Genomic DNA, 21,139 nt, shown 5'->3' on the forward strand with positions numbered 1-21,139 from the left:
ATTAATCATCATGATGTATCCATATTCATGTCATTAAAATCATATGTTCGTTATGTCCAACAAAAGATATCTTCGTTTCACCCCTGTTGATGGGGGCTTCCTCAGGGACTTATGTTTTCAAATTTGATATTCATACATGAAACTACACACCAGAGTCCATATTGTACGGCGTTGCCCTCAATGATAATTGTACACTCTTACTTTCGGGTGACTTCAGCGGGTGACGGCGTGTGACGTCACTTCCGACAATACAATCATGTTTGTTTGAGTATGCTGGTTGGCAGTCCTGCACAAAAGTGCAGTCACTTGAAAGTAAGAGTGTACAATTATCATTGAGGGCAATACTGTACAATATGGACTCTAGTGTGTAGTTTCACGTATGAATATCAAAATTGAAAACACAAGTCCCTGAGGAAGCCCCCATCAACATGGGTGAAACGAAGATATCTTTTGTTGGACATTAAAATATATGTTTGTTATGATATGGATATGGATACATTGGATACATCATCATGATTAATATTAATACATGAGATTAAAGAAAGATATGTATTTGGAATTGTGATTTCTCATTTTAGTAACTCTGTACTGTTGAACATTCAGTTATTATTTTCATAAGTGTCTTCATTGTAAAAACAAGACATGTTTTCAATTCTACATCTCAAATGAACATTTGTTGTTTTATCTGGTTGTGTGAGTGTGCTAGCTTAGTTTTAAATGTCTATTTAGATATGTGGATATTTTCAATAAATATTAAATAGGTTCAAAATGTTGTCTCTCTAAAGTTTGTGGTTGAGTCTACTATAGTGATATAGAGAGTTGTATTATCCCTTTGTGTTATAATACACTACTGCCCCTCAGACAGGCTCCCTCTGTTCCTCTCACATACACAGGCTCCCTTGCTCAAGCACACACACTCACTCTCCCTCTCACACAGGCTTACATGTCTCTCTCATGCAGGCCTGCTCACCTTCCCTACTTATAGGCTCCCTCTTTCTCACATACATCCCTTCACACAGGCTCTCATTCTTATACATATGCATCCTTATACAGGTTCCCGCTCACAAACAAGCACCCTGACATGTACACAATCCCTTTTTCACACACTCCTTCACAATCTCTTCTCATAGGTGCCTGCTCTCTCACCCCACCCCCCCCCCCCCCCACACACACACACACACACACACACTCTTGCGGTCTTACACATAATTACTCTCACTGGGGCCTGCTCTTTCTTTGCCGAGAGCAGGATGGCATCTTCTTGTGGCAGGCCAGGGTCTGCCCCATTCTGTGCAGATTTTGCGTAAATGTGCCGGAGGGAATGCTGTGCTGTGCAGAACTCCCACAGGCCTCTGACTTCATCAGCTGGCCAACTTCTGGCTCTACAATGACTGTTCCTAACTGAAAGGCTTTTTTTCATAGCTTCAATATTATAAAATATGGTTAAAAACTGCAGCATTCTCTCATAATTTCTATGTTTGAGTGTATAGAGCCCATGATTATCTTGTACCTCTCCCTGCTGTCATCCATACTGACTCTGCTCCATAACATGGGTGATGGGAGTAAGATCACCATGTCAAGCGGCTGTTACCCATTGTAACTGCACTAGCCACATGCTCTAGTCAAGAGATTTTGATACACGCAGCAGTTTACAAGGCTTCATTTTGGCTGCTGAACTTTTTTTTTTGCAATTAAACAGAAATATAAAAGTGTGTGGTCAGCTCAGTTCATCAGGTGTCCTATACAGTGTGGCTGTCATAGGCCCAGCTGCATCGATTTTCCAGTTTCCAGCAACGATAACTAAGATGCATTGTCAAGCCACGGCTAAATCCACACTCTGAACTGGCTCCAGTTTTCAGAATAAAATCAGCACTCTTTTAGCATCAGGCTCTACCTTCCATTGGTTGTACATATCCCTGTATCTCATTGGAGCTATGACTGCCTAATTGATAGTGACTAAATTAGGTCCCACACTAGACTACTTCAATCTGATCACCCAAACTAAAATCTCCCATAATTCATTTTTTAATAAAACAATTTTTGGAATGTTGCTTTAATATTCAACAGGGTAGTTCATCTCCCGCTTTCATAATGCAAAAAAAAATGCCCCATGAGTAGGTCAGCCATTCATCGTTGACCTCTTCCCCATGCACTAAACAAAATGAACTTTGTTTATGCCAATTAATAACTATTGGAGATTTTCTGCAGTGAGCTTTACTTTTTGAACCCCTGACTCCAGTGTGGGTAGCAGCCTCTGGTATCGAGACCTCCCAAGAGCAAAGGTCTTTTTGCAGAAGCTGTGGCTTGAGGCTATTAGGATTTGGCAAGGTTTTAGTCCTGGAATTAAGTGAGACACCCCTCCCTACCCAGAAAAATACAAGAAAAGGCGCTACACCCCCACCCTGAAGCTCACTCGCCTGCTAGTGCAATCATCTGCAGTGATCTGTAAGCTGCTTGCCTTTAGTTTCAGCTCTCTCGGGCCACTGCAATAAAGTTTACCCATCCTAACACACGGGTCTACGTGTGCTGGGCGCATGTTGTGGGTGGACAAGACTAGCACCTGATGCACAAGAGATTAGTGCGTCCTCACAAGCATGAACCTGATAGTGCTTAATGCATGCAAATTCCATTACCACCTGATGCAGGAACACGCAGGGTGCCCAATGCAATATTTCCACAGGGGCGAATTAAACTCCAGCTCTGGAGGTGGAGTAAAGTTAGCTCGCAGTCAAGGGCTCATGAGAAACATTTCAAAATATGGTCCTCTGTGATAAATGTGTCCTCCCTCACAGGATCATCCTGAGTCTTGAATTTACTGCTTGCGGTGGCAAAAAGTTAATATAATTATTGATTTGCTCAAAAAGAAGTGCAGTTTCTTATGACCGCACAGTTTAGATGCCCCTAGCAATGGGTGTCTGATATAATAAACTGCAGCATTGAAATCGGCACCTCAACAATATAACAAAAAAAACAACACATACAAATAGGCCGCTCGTATTGAATGTCCATTGAAATTGTGAGCGCCTTGTACAATAACCTCTTTGAGCACCAGAAATGCACATTCTCCCATCGTGCACCCTTTTTTACACTGCCTGATTTAAATATTGCATCGGAGCTGTGTGCGTGTTAGGAAAACAGGTGCTCAACAGACATGCCCATTTTCAGCACACATCTTATTGCATCGGCCTCTCTGTTTCCTGCTCCCTTCCCAAACAGTCCGCAGGGAACAGGAGAGGAGGATGCTGGAGCAAAGGAGAGAAGATGCACTTAGCCGGATAAGTCAAAACTTTTCAGGACAGCATAAGTACTGGTAAGTTAGAAGCGAAGCACTGATAATAAAAACCTTTTTCATGTCATTTGAGGTAAAAAGCCCGCGAGAGAGTCAGTGGGACCATTAGATGATCAAGGGATAAAAGAGGCGACAAAGCCATAGCAGAGAGACTAAATTAATTCTTTGCTTCAGTATTCACTGAGGAAGATGTAAGAGAGATACTCATGGCAGAAATTATATTCAAAGGTGATGATTCAGAGGAAATGAAACAAATCTCAGTGAACCTTGAAGATGTACTAGGACAAATTGACAAACTAAAGAGTAGCAAATCACACGGACCAGATGGTATGCATCCCAGAGTGCTGAATGAACTAAAAAAATGAAATTGCAGATCTGCTATTAGTAATTTGTAAACTATCATCACATTATCTATGGCACCTGAAGACTGGAGGGTTACCTATGTATGGTCAATTTTTAAAAAGGTATCCAGGAAACTACAGACAGTGCGTCCCAGACAAAATAGGAGTAGAAACTATCATAAAGAACAAAATTGCTGAATATGTTATGCTCTGGGGTGGACCCTTGTCCTGGAGCAGTGGAGAATGGCTCCCTGATAGGGACCAGGAAGCACCTGCCCCCAGGGGGCAGAGCACTGGAGGAGACAGAGGCTAGGATGAGCTTCACCACTGGAAGCTCGAGGTGGGCACAGATGTTTGAACCACAAGCACAAGCACAATGGTGTTAGTGGCTGTTTGGATTATACAGAACCTTGTGGTTCATCATGGGAAGAGAGGAATGAGGAGGGAGAACTGGACTGAGGATCTTGTGTGCTCATTTACTCAGGAGGTAGGAGTGCAAGGGGGAGGGCAACAGCTCAATGTGTGGTGACTGAGCTGTATCCCTGACAGTGTGAACACAAAGAGATGGATTGGAAAAAAAGGACTTTTATTGAATCTTGCCCGACTCTGGCTGAGTTTCGCTCTTCTAGGAGCTGCCTCAGAGGCTTATCAGCCACATCTGTTGGCTCTTCCATAAGCACACTATTTTTGTGAACTGAAAGGTATTGAACGTTCGATCATCTCATACACTGAAGCTGTGTATGAGAAGTATACTCATTGGTTGAAAACATACTATTGTGGTGATTGTTTCGACATACTGGCGTCCTTTTTTTCCGATCCATCTCTTCGTGTTGGATCGGCTTCTGCTTTGTTTTTTGGGACCATCCCTGACAGTGTGGACAGGAATAAATGGTCATTATTTATGGATCATCCCTGACAGTGTGGACAGGAATAAATGGTCATTATTTATGGATCGGCTTCCGCTTTGTTTTTTGGGACCATCCCTGACAGTGTGGACAGGAATAAATGGTCATTATTTTTATTATCTACTATGTCACTGTAAGAATGAATCTATAATAAATATAAAATAAATGATATGCTATGGGGTGCTGGTTGACTAATTTTTCCAATTATTTGTTTTAGAAGAACAGCCACTGGCAAAGTGGTTCTCAACCGTCCAGCTAACTGTTCTGCTTTTCAGCATATCTATGGTGCAAATGCATATCTGCAAACATCTGGAAATCCAGTATATGCAAATCTAGCTCCTCCGTATGCATTGTGGCTGTCCTGAAAACCAGACTGGTCAGTTGTGCACTCTGCCTGGACAGGGTTGTTATCCACTGTGCTGCAGGGATGTCATTTAGTCTCCACCAAATACAATATAACTGTTAAGTCAACAGAGCATGGGTCTGATTTTTCCCAGTCTGAGAACCTACGAAAAATCTCTAGAAATTTGGAAAAGATTAAGAAGATAAAAGCGGAGGATACTTGGGGAAGAGACAAAGTGAGACTGCTGGGTTGGGGGAAGACAGGGAGGAGGGCAGGGGATGAGAGAAGTAAGGTATGATGTTGGGCAGGGGGAAGGGGGGAAGAGAAAGGAGGAGGATGCATAATGCCTCTGTATCGCTCCATGGTGAGACTGCACCTTGAATACTGTGTACAATTCTGGTCTCCGCATCTCAAAAAAGATATAATTGCGATGGAGAAGATACAGAGAAGGGCTACCAAAATAATAAGGGGAATGGAACAGCTCCCCTATGAGGAAAGGCTGAAGAGGTTAGGGCTGTTCAGCTTGGAGAAGAGACGACTGAGGGGTGATATGATAGAGGTGTTTAAAATCATGAGAGGTCTAGAACGGGTAGATGTGAATTGGTTATTTACTCTTTCGGATAATAGAAGGACTAGGGGTCACTCCATGAAGTTAGCATGTGGCACATTTAAAACTAATCGGAGAAAGTTCTTTTTCACTCAACGCACAATCAAACTCTGAAATTTGTTGCCAGAAGATGTGGTTAGTGCAGTTAGTGTAGCTGTGTTTAAAAAAGGATTGGATACGTTCTTGGAGGAGAAGTCCATTACCTGCTATTAATTGACTTAGAAAATAGCCACTGCTATTACTAGCAACAGTAACATGGAATAGACTTAATTTTGGGGAATTTGCCAGGTTCTTATGGCCTGGTTTGGCCTCTGTTGGAAACAGGATGCTGGGCTTGATGGACCCTTGGTCTAACCCAGCATGGCATGTTCTTATGCACGGCGTGGGAGGGGGATGCTACTGGGATGGAAGGATGGAGAGACCAGGAGAGGGGGAGGTGGAATGCTGTGCGGATCTGCTGCCATCAGCAAAGGAGAGAAGACTGTGTTGGAACAACTACTGGTAAGTGGGGAGGTTGAGGAGTAGTGTGAGTCTTAATCTTTGCCCCGAGTGCAGAAAAAGCTGGTCCTGGCATTATATGTTACCATGAACGGAACAGGAAAAGCAGACAAGTTAGAATCTGCAACGCTATATGACATAGTCTAGCAGGACAGAAGGAAAAAACAACCTGCAAGTGTACAAAAGTTAAACTGAAACCTGATTTTTCAAAAGGATAAGAAACCAGCGCAGGTTAGGAAAGTTGCTCTTAAGGGGAGTTGTTACGGTGTCTAAAAATCTGCGTTCGTGGTTGCTATTTTACCGGAGCCCTGGCTCCCCTTCTCCGTAACGGAGCAGCACAGCCACTGAGCTAAAGCCACAACAGCGACTCGCACCGCCCACAGCCACGCGCTTCTGACTCAACCTGTCCCGTGAATTCCCACGCCTCCCATGATACCCAACTGCGCCCAACCTCAGCAAAGATCATATGACCGGGAAGCTGCGGGCTGCGTAGGCGCCTTGGACTGACCCAAAGGGAAACCAGGTGGAGGGGGAAAGCTTTTCTCTATCTCCGCTCACATCCACCCCCACCTCCGTCCTCTGCAAGTGGCGGTGCCCGCTCTCCCCCCAGCGCATCCTGGTACAGTCGCAAAGTCGGCTGTCACGTGACAGAAGGAGGCTGCTGTTTGAATGGAACGCCCCGGGCTTCTGCTTGTCTCCTGGTCGCAGGTTGCAGGAGTCATGCTGTGCGGTGGTACCGGAGCGGTGAAGCCCGCTAATGCTGACACCCAAGCTATTGTCGATGAGGTAAGAGGAGCATGCAGAGGGAGGAGGAGGGAAATGGTCCCAACTGGCTGCGCTCTTCCCCGGCCTATTTTGTGCCGATGAAAGTGTGGCCAATCACCCGGGTGTTTTGGTTTTTTTTTTTCCGCTAGAGTGGAGCCGTGGGCAGCGTCCGGCCGACGAAAATCGTTTTGCTACGCGTCTCCTGCAGCCTGTGCGCAGGCAAAGAGGGCAATGCCAGCAGGATCTGTCCCGAAAAGCAAAGCTGACCTTATAGCATCATATATCCAATTATTAGTCAACACCGAATCAAATTATCTGTAAAAACCTATCTATAACTAAACAATATCTATATAGAAAAAGTTAGTGTGCACGAACAAAATTGAAAAAGCCCTTTCTGAAAGTGTCATAAATGGTGCTCCAGGTTCTCATAGTTAGCTATCACTAATTGCAAGTGATGTAGCACGGTAAGTTATAATTATATGTCTCAAATTTAAAATAAGTACTAAACATATGTGTAAACTCCATTTGCTTAACTTCTTGTGGAAGGGAAGAAATGGACCACAGCTCATGCTTCTTCTATGGGTTAGAGAAGCGAAGGGGGAACAAGAAGCAGATAGCATGCCTGCTGTCTGCCAATGATACCCCCTTCACCGAGCCGGATAGGGCCCAGGTGAAGGTCAGTGACTTCTGTGTGGCTGTCTTTTCAGTGGCTTGGGTGGACCTGGATGCCTGTGAGACCCTATGGGAGGGGCTTTCTGTGGTGAGTGAGGACTTGGGTGTGTCTGGACCTGCCCCTGTGCCTGGGGAACCTCACCGAGGCCAGATGCCAAGAGGGAAGACCCCAGGCATCAACTGGTTCAACACTGAATTTTCCAGCTTCTTTTTTGAAATCCTAGGACTGATCTCTTGTGGATCCTGTATGAAGTCCTAGGGGCTGGGCACCTACCCCTGTCCTGCTGGCATGAAGTGTTGACCCTCCTGACCTAAGGAACTGGTGCCTGATCTCCCTGCCATGTATGGACTACAAGATCCTGGCCAAGGATCTTGTAGTCCATACATAACACCTATCTTGATGGACCTCCATTGGCTGCCCATCCACTTCAGAATAATCTACAAGGCCATTCTCACCATTTTCAAAAACATCCATCAATTAGCCCCAATCGATCTCCATATCCCCCTCCGATTACACCATTCCACAAGACCGACAAGAGATGCTTACAAAGGATCACTTCAAGTACCTCCAGCCAAGACTACCAGACACATCACGCTTAGAGATCGGGCATTCTCCACAGCCGGTCCAACATTATGGAACGCCATTCCCCCGGATCTTAGAATGGAACCCAGCATCTCAACATTCAAGAAAAGACTCAAAACCTGGCTGTTCACGCAGGCCTTTCCTAACTCCAACTCCATCTAACTCCCTTCATTCAACACGCTCCGCTAGTATTAGCGTTAATAGCCACCTCTTACAATGTTATTTATACATATATATAACTATCTGATCTTCATTTCCCTTCTCATTCCAAGTTATTGTTTTCCTTGTTATATGTAACTGCTTTTCTGCACTATTGTTTAAATGGTAAAGTTTTTTATAATTACACCCCTGTTTCTTGTGAACCAGCATGATGGGACCACAGGCTTGAATGTTGGTATATAAAAAAGTTAAATAAATAAATAAATAAATAAGGTGCTCTCCTTGTGGCTAGTGTCCATGCTGGCATAAGTCATCCACTTGGACCAGACCTACATGATTGCCAGATGGACCATTCTTGATAACAACATTTTTTTGTTCTGGGATCTTATCCATCTGGCTAGTAGGACTGGTTTGCTGGTGGCCTTTTTGTCCTTGGATCAGGAGAAGGCCTTCGACAGGGTGGATCACAGTTATCTTGTGGGGACCTTATGGCATTTGACTTTGGCCTGAAGTTTGTGGGGTACCTCTGCCTCTTGTATTTTAGGGCAGAGTGCCTCATTAAGGTAAACTGGTTCTTGGTGACACCATTGACATTTGGGCAGGGACTGCATCAGGGGTGACCCGTTGGGTCAGCTGTATACGCTAGCAATCGAGCCGTTCCTGTGTCTGCTGTGCAGGCGGCTTGATGGCTTAGTGCTACAAGAGCCTGACAAGGGTCACCCTATTGGCTTATGCCGACATCCTTCTAGTGGCTCATGACCTAGCTGACTTGGATAAGGTGCAGGACTGCCAGCAGATCTATTTGCTGGCATCCTCGGCCAAATTCAATTGGGCCAAATGCTCTGGCCTTCTGGTGGATGTTCTTCCCAACCTGTGGCGGGGGCAGGGAGCCCCTGAAGTATGTGGGGGTCCACTTTTCCATCGCAGAATCAGTGGCCTCTATCAACTGGCTCAAGCTTGGAGAGAAGATCGAAGCCTCAGATTGTGGAGGGGACTGCTGCGACTGGTGTCATACTGTAGTCGCGCCTTAGTGGTGAATCAGTTGGTGAGCAGCATGCTGTGCCACCGCCTCACCACTCTGAGCCTGTCCAGGAGTTTCTTGCCCGCATCCAGAAAAAGCTGCTGTTTTTTTTTTTTTTTTTCCTGGGGGGAGAGAACACTGGGTCTCTGCGGGAGACCTGTCTCTCCCCCTTAGAGAGGGCAGACGGGGACTTGTGTGCCTGAAGTCAGGTGCACATCTTCCATCTGCAGGTTCTGCAGAGATTTCTGTATGCAGACTCCGCTGCACGATGGCGCCCCCTGGTGGTATAATTTGTTTTTCACCAGGTGGGCAGCCTGCCGTCTGACTGGCAGCTGTTTGTCATCGACATGAGGACTCGCCCCTTGTTGCCTCTCTCAGCTGCTGGCCTTCTAGTGGGATATTTTTAGGGCCCGGAGTATGCTGGGTGTGACAAGAGGACTGGCTAACAGACTGGGACTTCCTGGGTGAACCTCTCCTCTGTAACCCTGCTCTGGGTTTGGAGGAATTGGAAGGACAGTTCATGAGACGCCAGCTGGTCGCAGCCCAGGTGCTCTTCTAGAGGCGCCAATAGGCACCATGGAGCGCCTTTACAACTGTGCTCCCAGGGCTCTTAGAAAAATGACAACAGCTCTGCTGGAGAGGGCTCCTCAGGCCAGGGGTACCCCCAGCCCTGCTCATAGAGCCTAGATTGCCAGAGGGTGGGCCCTCTCAGGCTCAGTATTCCCAGGCCTGCAGTTTTAGTAGGTTGTGGGAGATTCCCCTAGGGATCTTCTGAACTGTGCCTTGGAAAAACCTCTACCTGCAGGTTGCTCTCGCAGTGCACTGCCTCGTCCTTGCCACCTGTCCTGACACACCCTGGTGGGAAGTGTTGGGAGACGAGGGGTTTCCACGCTGGGAGTCATTCTATTCAGGATTGACTCCCAGGTCCACTGAGGACCATAGCTGGAGGCTGGTGCATGGAGCCAGTTCACCCAGGGAAATTCACCACTCTGAGCTCCTGTCCTTTTTGCGGAAGGACCTTCCCCACTGAAACGTCCCAGGTTATCCACATTTCTATCCTTTTTGAAAGGCGTGTTTTTGGCTTCATTTTATCCTCCACCCCCTTTTGTATGGGGGTGCCACTGGGAAGGCCCCCCCCCTCGTGTGAGAGGGACACGCTGGTCAGTCTTCTCCTGTCCATGGCCAAGGAGGCTGTCTGGCGCTCCAGGCAGGAGAAGACCCCTAGAGTGCGGGGACCCTTTTTCAGAGCCATGGCGCGTGCCGGACTAAGACAGAGTACTTCTGCGTGGTGTCTGCGGGACGGGTGGAGGAATACGCCCGCCGATGGATGGTGGGCAGAGTGCACTGCCTTCCCTCCCTGCTACGAATTAAGTTTACGTATTTAGTCTCCTTCGTTGTTTCCTCTCAACGCTCTTATTCTTTTTAGTTTAGGGTAACCCTTCCCCTCCCCATTCTTCTCCCAACTGAACAAGAGGGCATTTTGAGTGCTTATTGGGCAGTTGGCAGGTTCTGACAGCGACCTGTATGGGAAAGGTTAGACGTTCCCACCCACCGGACTGAGAGCCATTGGGGGGGGCTCGCCTTGGGCGAGGGTGGCCCTGAAGCCCCCCAAGCCAGGGATCCCTTTCCCCCACCAAAGGCTTGGGGGTTCCCCTCCCCCCTACCTTAGTGGTAAGGATTCCTTCACACACTTAGGGCCTCTTCTTTTCTATTTTCATACAATCCTTTCTTTTTTTTTTTTACCATAGCACCCATGAAGCCACCTGCAGGCAGTGAAACAAATACTCACAGAAAACAAAGTAGCTTATTTTATTTAAACTTCTCATTTTAAAGCCGTGCACGGCCTAGTTTCAGTCTAGGATTAGTGGCCCACAAAGGGGCCTAGGTGTTACTTTTTTTAGTCTTTGGTGGCCCCTTGAGGGGGACACCCGAGAAGTGGTTCTTTTTTGTGATTACGTCAAAAGGGATGGGGATCGCCGGCCTAGGTTTGAAATAGGAACTTCTAGTGGCAGAGGCAATGCCACGCCCATAAAAAAAATCTTCTAGTCCCACCCGCAGGGCCGGCGGAAGCACTAGGCGAACTAGGCGATCGCCTAGGGCGCTGAGCATTAGGGGGCGCCGAGCCGCTGACGGCCAATGGCCGCCGGTGGACGTCATCCCAATGGCAGATACACACAGCAAGAAGATCGCAGGGCCGTGGTACAGTCGCGTCTAAACATGCTGGTGCCCGCGCGGCCCCAGAAGAAAAATGTTGCCGGAGCCGCGCGGGCAGGAAGGAGGAGGAGCATCAGCCAATGCAGGAACTTCTCCTCCTTCCTGCCCGCGCGGCCCCGGAAGAAAAATGTTGCCGGAGCCGCGCGGGCAGGAAGGAGGAGGAGCATCAGCCAATGCAGGAACTTCTCCTCCTTCCTGCCCGCGCGGCCCCGGAAGAAAAATGTTGCCGGAGCGGGCAGGAAAGAGGAGGAGCATCAGCCGCGTGCTGGAAGGAGGAGGAGCATCTGCCACGTTCAGAAGAGGATCAGCGCGGCTCGAGAAGACCGGGGCCGCTGCAGAGCCCATCCTGCAGTGGCCCGTGAAGAGGAGGCCCAGAGGTGAGAGAGAGACTGAGGGTTTGTACAGTGTGTATGTGTGCGTGTATGAGATGAGTTGAGAGACTGTGTGTGTGTGGGAGTGAAGACCTGAATGTTTGCAGAGACAGCATGGGAGAGCCTTTGTGTGTGTGAGAGACAGCATGTGGTAGTGAGAGCCTGTGCTTGAGCAAGACAGCATGTGGGAGTGAGAGAGAGCCTGTGTGTGTGTGTGAGTCAGCATGTGACAGTGAGAGCCCGTGTGTAGGAATGATTGTATGAGAGAGAGCATGTGACAGTGAGAGCCTGTGCTTGAGCAGGACAGCATGTGTGTGTGAGTCAGCATGTGACAGTGAGAGCCTGTGTGTAGGAATGATTGTATGAGAGAGAGCATGTGACAGTGAGAACCTGTGCTTGAGCAAGACAGCATGTGGGAGTGAGAGTTAGACAGCATGTGCAAGAGAGAGACTGTGTATAAATGATTGTATGAGGGACAGCATGTGAGAATGAGTGCCTGTGTATGTGAGAGAGAGAAAGCATGTGAGAATGAGAACCTGACCATGTGTTTGAGGGAAGCAGACAGATGGAGAGAAAATAAATATGTTATAAAAGGAATTGGCAAAAAAATAAGAAAGGGAAGGTGGAAAAAAAAAAGCCTGTGACCAACCGATTAGAAAACTAAGATCAGACAGCAAATGTAAAAAGAAATAAATTACTTTTTACTGATTGGAACATGTAATCTTTGGGAATGTGCAAGAGTAGCACTTTCTCTATGCGGATCTCACAATGTACCATGAGGCCTGCACAGAGGAGGCAGCAGAATGGGCTTCAGTGCCAATAGCAGCAACCAGCACCTCCGCAATAGCCATACAGCGGCAGTGACAGTGGCAGCAGAAGAATGAGAGAGGCTCTGAGGTTGCTGGCAAAAGAAAGAGAGGGGGTCTCTGCCTTTAGTGTGTGCATGTGTATGAATGGGAGTCTGCCTGGGGGTGTATGTGTGTGAATACATGGGTGCCTGCCTGAGGGTGTGTCTGTGAATGAGAATGTATGGGTGTCTTCCTGGGGTTTGTATGTGTGAGAATAGGTGCCTGCCTGTTTGTGGTGTATGGGTGTGTGTGAGAATAAATTGGTGCCTGCCTGGGGGTCTGTGTGTGTGAGAATGAATGTGTGCATGCCTGGGGGATGGGGAGGGAGTGGTGTGAAAATGAATGGGAGCCTGCCTGGGGTTCAGTGTGAGAATGACTAGGAGCTTGTCTGTGTGTGTCTGTGTCTGTGTGAGAACGAGTGGGAGCTTGCCTGGGAGTGTGTGTTTGTGTGTATGTGAGGGAGCCAGTGAGAGTGAGAGCATGAGTGTGTATGAGAAAATCCAGGGGAGTAAGAGTTTGTGTGGGGGTGTGTGTGGAGGGGGAGAGAGTGCCTTAGAGCCTGAGTGTGTCAGTGTCTGTGAGAGCGAGAGGTTATGGTTGGGTATAAGAGCATGAATGTGTATGTATGTGACAGTGTATGTGTGAGAGAGAATGGATATGTGAGTATGTGTGAGAGAGAGAGGATAACCTCCTAATCCTCGACAATATCAGGGTGACTGGAAATCAAGAGCTCCCATGTATGGACAGCAGGGGCTTTTTAAAATCCTTATTAATTTTAATTATTGTGTGTTATTTGATATACGTACTGTTTTGAAATATTTTATTGGTGTTTGGGAAATTGTAAAAAATGTATATGATTTTAATTAATAGAAATTCTATTTATCAGTAGTTTTAAAATATTTTATTAGTATGGTTTTACTATTATAACTGATGCTTTGTTTCTTGATTTTATTTGTTTTATGAGGAATGGTTGTTCTGTTTTTCCATTCCTAATACACAGAGTCTGGCTTCTTGGGGTTTCCATTTCAGTTTTTTCTAATTTGTGCTCCTTTATTTTGTATTCTGTATTTGGTGAGGGTGTGTGACCATGATGAGAGATTCTGCTATCATATAGTGTCTGTATAGAGATCTATAGCAATTGGGTTTGTTTTGTTTCCTCAGTAGGTGGTGTATTGGTATTCTAGGACCCAGTGTAATATTTACCCTTGTTTTTTCAAAGGTAGGGTTATTGTTGTTTGAGTCTTGGTGTTATTACTGTTATGTTATGATGGGATTGCAGTATAGATTTTGGGTGTCTTTTTGCGGTGCTTTGTGTTAGTTCACAATGTGTCTGGCAGTGGAAGGTGTTTGTGCTGCTGTTACTGTGAGGTGACACCAGAATTTGAAAATATCTTTTAGTATGATGAGCTGTAAGGGAAACATCCAAGCTCCATTGTTTGGGGGAATTTCAGTGGATGCACAGAGATACAGAACTGGAGGTGCAGGATTTGTATTGACATTCTGTCCCTTCCTATATATTCCAGACTTCACTCTCATAATCCATATAGAATTAGTTGAATGAGGCTATCAAATAATTTTATAGTAGTTTTACTAGAAGTGTGAAACTGGCCAGCTTTTTAAAATAATGCAGAGGACCCTTTGGACTTTTTTTAACAACACTTTTTTTTATAACCAATTTTAAAGCAGGATCCATGCTATAGAGGTGGGTGTGATGAAGAAATGTCATTTTGGCTCCCCCCCACCCAAAACAAATTCTTCTGTCTAGAGATGCCACTGATTTTCTGTGGCACACAAATGCATTGGCCCCTGGGCGCAGGAGACCCTTGGTGCGCCACTGGGTGCGAGCCATATGGGGCCGCAAGTGGTGGCAAAGAGGAGTGGAGATTTGGCGGGCCGCAAGCAGTGCCCAATCTGCTCGCGACCCAGAAAACCCCAGTCAGCGGGCGTGATTGAGAATGAGGTAGGAGTCGGGGCCGAGGCAGGGGGGGGGGGGGGGCGCAAGGAAGAAGGCTCGCCTAGGGCGCCAAATCCCCTTGCACCGGCCCTGCCCACCCGGTTTATAATTGTAAACAAAACTGCCGTTCTGAGAGCCCTGGCCCCACTGTTTCGGCACGAAGACACCTGCTTTGGGGGGAAAAATATCCTCATACTTCGACACCTTTATAGAGCTGGTGGATTGGCAGAAGTACACACCAGCCCTGCATTACCTTGAACAGTGCAGAGGATTTAATTTAGTAGTGAAGGACCTGGTCAATCCTATGTAAATTGTTTTGTGCTGTTAGCATGAGTCAAGGTACAAGTCTGTGCTGAGAATTTTTAATAGGAGACACAAGGTCCTGAAAATCAGTGGTGCAAAAGCTTTGTAACTTATGTACTTTTCTCTTTTTTTTTTTCCCAAGGTAAGGCCACAATATGAAGCAAAGGAGGGGAAGAATCCCATGTGTTTTAAACTTATCTCCTACAGAACACAGGTTGTTGCTGGGACAAACTATTTCTGCAAGGTATAGTGCAAACGATTGTTATGTGGAGAAATGTTCATTGAAAGGACCTGCAGGACAGAACATGCCAGCTCCTAGTATGCCCTGGGCTGGGTTGGGCTCACTAATGGCACCCAGTCCCTATGGGAGAGGGGATATATGCATGCTCTTTGTTGGGTGCATGCTCATTCTCCCATGCACACCTTTTATATTCTAAGTGTCTCCGGCCTTTGCACTGAGCAAGCTCAGTCATTGCCTATTCTGACCCCATATTCCTACAGAGGACAATGTTTTCTCAACAGGAATATAGGGGGTTTCTACTGGGATACCTTTACAGTGGAAATTGCTAGAAAACATTCTGTTGGGTGTTTAGATATGGGACTTGGCACTCATGGGTAGCCAATTGCACATCTTTTAATAATTAAAATGAAATTAATTCCTTCTTACAAAAAAGAGCCCTTTTTCTGATGGGGGATAAGTCAAGACATATCAAAGAGAACGCACATCAACATAAGCAGAAGCGGTGACAGCCAGTTGATGCAAGGGTATTAGGTGTCCTCTCCCTTGCATACCTAGCGGGGGCAGCTCTGGCACAGCATTCTACTCTCATCCTATTTAATATCCACCTTTTGCTCTCCTCTCACTCTTTGCCCAAGTCCTACATTCTCCTCCCTTTGTCCCCTGTCCAGCTTCTCTCCCATTCCCAAGCATCCTGATCTTTTGCCCTTCGCTCCTTGCTCAGCACAGCAACCACAGCATCAACCCAATCTCTTTGCCCTCTTCATTGCAGTGCTCAGCATCCTCTCTCTTCACATATTCACCTAGCATCTGTTCCCTTCTCTTATTGTGCCACACCTGAAAATGTTAATGCTCTAGGCAACTTCCTAGTGTGCCTAAGGCTAATTCTTCCATTGGGCAAACAGCAACCCTGGAAATTGTCTTGCACTACTTTACGCCCCAACTTCCTTCTAGCTGTCCACTGCACTGCTGGGTGCTGCTAGTCAGCAGATCAGAGTTGAATTATTTGATTCCTGTTTCTTTACTATAAGAGGGGTAACATGCAAATTGGGATGTCTTTACCATCTCAGGGGCTGCTCTGACTGCTAGCTTAGGGTTCAACTAGAGCAGCTCCATGGGCAGTGCTGTGTATAGAAATGATGAAAACAGTTTCTACCTCCTGCTTAACTAGAGTGAGCTATAAATATGGCATCAAACATGGACAAGATATTGGCGAGAAGTAAAGCAGATATGCCAGCTTCACGTGATGTCAACCACTGCATAGGGACGAGCATCAATGCGTCTGCACAAGGCTGGTTAGGGTGCACTGGGAACAGAATGAAAGCTGCCACAGAACTGTCCCTGCATTTACATTCTTTTTCTCTCGGCAGGTCCAAACAGGTGATGATGAATATGCACATCTATGTATCTATAAAACCCTTCCATATGATGGGCAGAAGCTGACCCTCACCAACTACCAGACCTGCAAGACTGAGCATGAGGAAATCAGCTATTTCTAACACCATCTGCTGCAATTTGTCTTGTCTGGTGTGGTGCTTCCACACTTTCATTAGCCCGTAGAAACACGAAGGTTTTTTAATAAGAGAAATACAGAAAGTGTTGGATCCCTGTATCATGGAGTCTGTGCTTTTTCCTTCTTTTAAAGAAAGTTACCCCAGCATTCATGAGGATAGTTATCAAATCTGTACCAAGAACCTAGAATTCGTGCAGTAGAAAGCAGCGGGTGAATACATCAGCACTGGTTTGGTTAGCAGAACCTAAGGGTTCCTTTGTTTTATGTAAAGTGGAGTTAGCATAAGATAATTGCACAACTCTGAAATTGGTTTGACATGAACAGGAAAACCTGGTTTCAGTTAACTGCAATACCAAATCTATGTAAATCATGTCTGGGCTAAGAGTGACCTACCCTTTTTGCATTTTGTTAAATCTATGCTACTTGAGGTCAGTCCCAACAAGGAAGCTGATCCTTCTGGTTAAGGGCATGCAAATATCATGCCCTAAAACCCTGTCCTTGTCTTAAGTCATTTCAGCTTGCTCTGAATGGGACCCCGCCTCTAGCTGCTGATGTAGTTCTTACATTAGATATGTCATTAACCAAACCCCACAGCTCCTCTAGGGTAGGTATTAATGGGAATGTTACCAAGTACAACACATGTTTTAATGTAGTTGGCCAAGATGAGCTGCTAGGCTGGATCTGTCTCCATTCATTCAGCATTAATAGGTAAAGATTTGTTTTCCCTGCTTCTGTCAGAGCACTTAGTATCTTCAGGCTTGGAGCCACTGGTAGGAAACAGGAAACAAAGCCACACAAATACACATGTAGAAAAACCCATTCATACTAACGTCTTACCTTAAATGGAAAAGATCCATTCCAAAACCCTACATGCTATTCTAGCATAGCTGAGCAAAGCTTTACCAGATGCAGATAGGAACCATACTGCCTTTCTTCATGCACCTTAAACTTTATTATCATATTCCAACAGACTGTGGGTTATGCCTCCCTTCCAGCAGATGGAGACAGAGAAACTTGAAGGGCACCCTCTCTTAACAGATTGCTTACCTTCTTGCCACTGTAATTTACAATACCTTCTTCCTGAGAGGATGCAGGAGCTCATACTCATGGGTAGACAGGACCTCCTGATCCCAGCTGGGCTCCCATTCTTATCTCCCTCCCAGCAGGGTTCTATCCCCAAAGCTCTCACTGTAGGATTTAAGGTGGACAAGGCTAGATGCCTGGTCCTGCACAACTTGAGGGGTTTTAGGACCTCTCCTTCACAGCTATATAGAAACAATCTGTAATATACCTCAAAGATGATGCATTAATTTATGGCATAAAATCCTTGTGCTGCTCATTTTACATGAATGAAACTTTAGCTGTAGGATATTTTCTCGCACCTCTCAATTTGGAACAATGTAAACAAACAATTTAGCATGTTTCCTTTCACTTTTTCAGGTTGGGCCAGAGTGCTTTGTCCTTCATCTGCTTGCTCTTTGTGTACGCACATTTCTGAACTAAAGCTATCGAGTCAGTTTCTGTGAAAGCTAAATCCTTTTTAGTTATTTTCTATTGACTATACTCTGTCGTTAGTATCAACATTTTATTTATATGTAAACTTTAACAAGGAGAGAGACTGGAGCAGAAAAGGTCAGAGGTGCATTCTTCAGTTATGGAATTATAGCAGATGGGGGGGAGGGGGGGATCTGGATTACCAGTGTGAGGAGGAGAAGATTAAGGGATGTCCCTCATCTACTTTTTAAAGCTCACATACAGCTGTGGTTTCTCCAGTATTGTTCCTGTACACCTGATTCCTTCAGATAATTCCCCTAACCAGAAGCCAGTGTAAGAGAGCAGTAAAGCAATCTATGAAAAGTTAACCTGTCTTTACTTACCCATCACGTGTAGGAGGAGGAGGATGATGATGCAGGAAAGGTACCAGCCAGATTGTTTCTGTAACCCTTGACATGTCAGCCAGTGCCAGGCAATGCTTTTTTTTCCACATGTTCAGTCTCTTATTCATCTCTTGCTTATTGTTACTTTGCAAAGGGTTATGTATTTTTGGCTATTTGAAAGAAAGTTCCATTCACCTGTACTACAGGAAATGTAGCACAGCCTCCCCTGTATACATTTAATCCTCTTTTTTTGCTAAGTAAGTATATTAAAGAGTTTCTAAGCAGCAGTGTACACTCAAGAATAAGAAAATTAGGTCTTACCTTCGATAATTTTCGTTCCTTTAGTACCAAGGATCAGTCCAGACTCCTGGGTTTTGCCTCCGCACCAGCAGATGGAGACAGAGCAAGACTTGACTGGCTCTGCCATATATACCAGGGTGCCGCCCACAGCCAGCCAGTATTACACCATGTCAAAGCAGAATGATTCTCAACCAAACTATCTACAGGAAATGTAACTGAACATATGGATCACTGACCCCAACAAGAAAACCCAGACCCGTAAATAAGGGTACGAACAGCTGGAAAATCCGCAGACCAGAGGACAACACAAACGAATAGCAGTAGCGGACTCTCCCAAACCTTGATGCACACAGCGGGCGGAACTCTGGCCTGATCCTTGGTACTACAGGAACGAAAATTATCGAAGGTAAGACCTAATTTTCTTTTCCCTATACATATCGGATCAGTCCAGACTCCTGAGATGTACCAGAGCTTGCTCTACGTGGGATGGGAACCGGAGATGCCCGCTCTCAACATGCCTGCGCCGAAATTTCCCCCGCTCGGATCTTGCACATTGAGCCTGTAATGATGCGCAAAAGTATGCAACGATTTCCAAGTTGCTGCTCTGCAAATCTCCTGTGGGGAGATTTGATGACACTCATCCCAGGAAGCCGCCTGGGATTGAGTGGAATGCGCCTTGAGCCCTATCGGTAATGGCTTTCCAGAAAGCAAGTAAGCAGAGTTAACTGCCTCTTTCAACCACCGTGCGATCGTGGTCTTGGAGGCTATATTACCCCGCTTTGGTCCATTCCAGAGAACAAAGAGGTGATCTGAGGCCCTAAAAGCATTAGTAACTTCCAGATAACGCAGAAGTGCCCTTCGAACTTCCAATTTTCTCAACTCCTTGGAAAGAGGTTCCGACCGATCCAAATCGGAAAAGGAATTAAGTTCTACGGACTGATTGACATGAAAAGAGGACACTACTTTCGGAGGAAAGGATGGCACAGTCCGTAAACTCACCCCGGAATCTGAGATCCTCAAGAAAGGCTCTCGGCATAATAACGCCTGCAATTCAGAGACCTGACGTGCCGAGGAAACTGCTACCAAAAATACCACCTGCAACGTGAGGTCTTTCAGAGTCGCCCTCTTCAATGGTTCGAAAGGAAGCTCACACAAAGCCTTAAGGGACAACATTCAAATTCCAGGATGGACATGGAAGACGCACCGGTGGCCGCAAATGTTTTGCCCCGTGAAGAAATCGCGAGACATCAAGATACGCCACCAATGCCACCCCATCTATAGAACCATGCAAACAGCCCAGGGCTGCCTCCTGCACCCACAAGGAACTACAGGACAAGCTGTCCTGGAGGAAAGCTAGAACGCTGGATACAGATGCCTGAATGGAGCAATCTGACGTGAAATGCACCATGACTCGAAAATCCTCCAAACCTGTACGTAAGATAGGGAAGTCGACACCTTGTGTGAGCTGAGGAGAGTGGTCACGACCGCGTCCAAGTAACCTTTATCTTTCAGACACCTCCTCTCAAATGCCATGCCGCTAGACAAAAGTGATCTACCTGATCGAAACAAACGGGACCCTGATTAAGAAGGTTCTGAAGAAGCGGGAAGCGCAGCAGACCGTCAACCATCAGATTGAGCAGATTCGCGAACCATGGCGATGGGGCCACGCGGGAGCTACCAGGATCACATCTGACGGGTGTGTCTCTATGCGATGAAGTACTTTGCCGATCAGAGGCCAAGTTGGAAAAACGTACAGCAGAACAGTCGGCCAGGCCCTCTACCCCTGTGTCCCTGCGACGAGCAAAGAAGCAAGGAGCCTTGGCATTCTTGAAAGTCGCCATGAGGTCCATGCACGGCGTGCCCCATCTGTTGCAAATGAGTTGATAAGCCCTGTCCACTAGCTCCCACTCTCCGGGGTTGAGCTGATTGCAACTCAGAAAATCTGTGTGTACATTGTCGACCCCCTGCTATGTGGGGATGCAGCTAAGGCGGATACGTGAAGTTCCACCCACTGGAGCAACAGTCGAGCTTCCAGTGCCACTGGCCGACTCCTGGTTCCACCCTGCCAATTGATGTACACTACTGTGGTCACATTGTCGGACAGCACTCTTACCGACTTCCCATGAATGATAGGAAGAAAAGCCTGCAGGGCTAGGCGAACTGCTCTGGTTTCCAAGCGGTTGATCGACCACCGAGACTCCGCTGGAGACCAGAGTCCCTGAACCAACTGTCGCAAACAAACGGCCCCCCAACCAGAAAGGCTGGCATCCGTGGTGACCACTGTCCATTCTGGCACAGTCAGTGGAACACCCGTGTGCAGGTTTTCCGAACACAGCCA

General features: G+C 46.5%; 1 protein-coding gene across 1 annotated transcript; it reads left to right on the forward strand.

Moving 5' to 3' along the window:
• Nucleotides 1-6,461: 6,461 nt before the first annotated feature.
• Nucleotides 6,462-16,723, forward strand: LOC115076705 (cystatin-B-like). The gene is made up of 3 exons (XM_029578454.1): nt 6,462-6,769; nt 15,016-15,117; nt 16,482-16,723. The coding sequence occupies exons 1-3, from the start codon at nt 6,653-6,655 to the stop codon at nt 16,608-16,610; spliced, it is 348 nt and encodes a 115-aa protein (XP_029434314.1). The 5' UTR covers nt 6,462-6,652; the 3' UTR covers nt 16,611-16,723.
• Nucleotides 16,724-21,139: the final 4,416 nt, after the last annotated feature.

The sequence above is a fragment of the Rhinatrema bivittatum genome, chromosome 15, assembly GCF_901001135.1.
Source record: "Rhinatrema bivittatum chromosome 15, aRhiBiv1.1, whole genome shotgun sequence".
Lineage (NCBI taxonomy): Eukaryota > Metazoa > Chordata > Amphibia > Gymnophiona > Rhinatrematidae > Rhinatrema > Rhinatrema bivittatum.

Coding starts and splice junctions, on each gene's coding strand:
- LOC115076705 (XM_029578454.1), top strand. CDS start 6,653: ATGGAACGCCCCGGGCTTCTGCTTGTCTCCTGGTCGCAGGTTGCAGGA. Junction 6,770..15,015: donor CCCAAGCTATTGTCGATGAG/GTAAGAGGAGCA, acceptor TTTTTTCCCAAG/GTAAGGCCACAATATGAAGC. Junction 15,118..16,481: donor GGACAAACTATTTCTGCAAG/GTATAGTGCAAA, acceptor TTCTCTCGGCAG/GTCCAAACAGGTGATGATGA.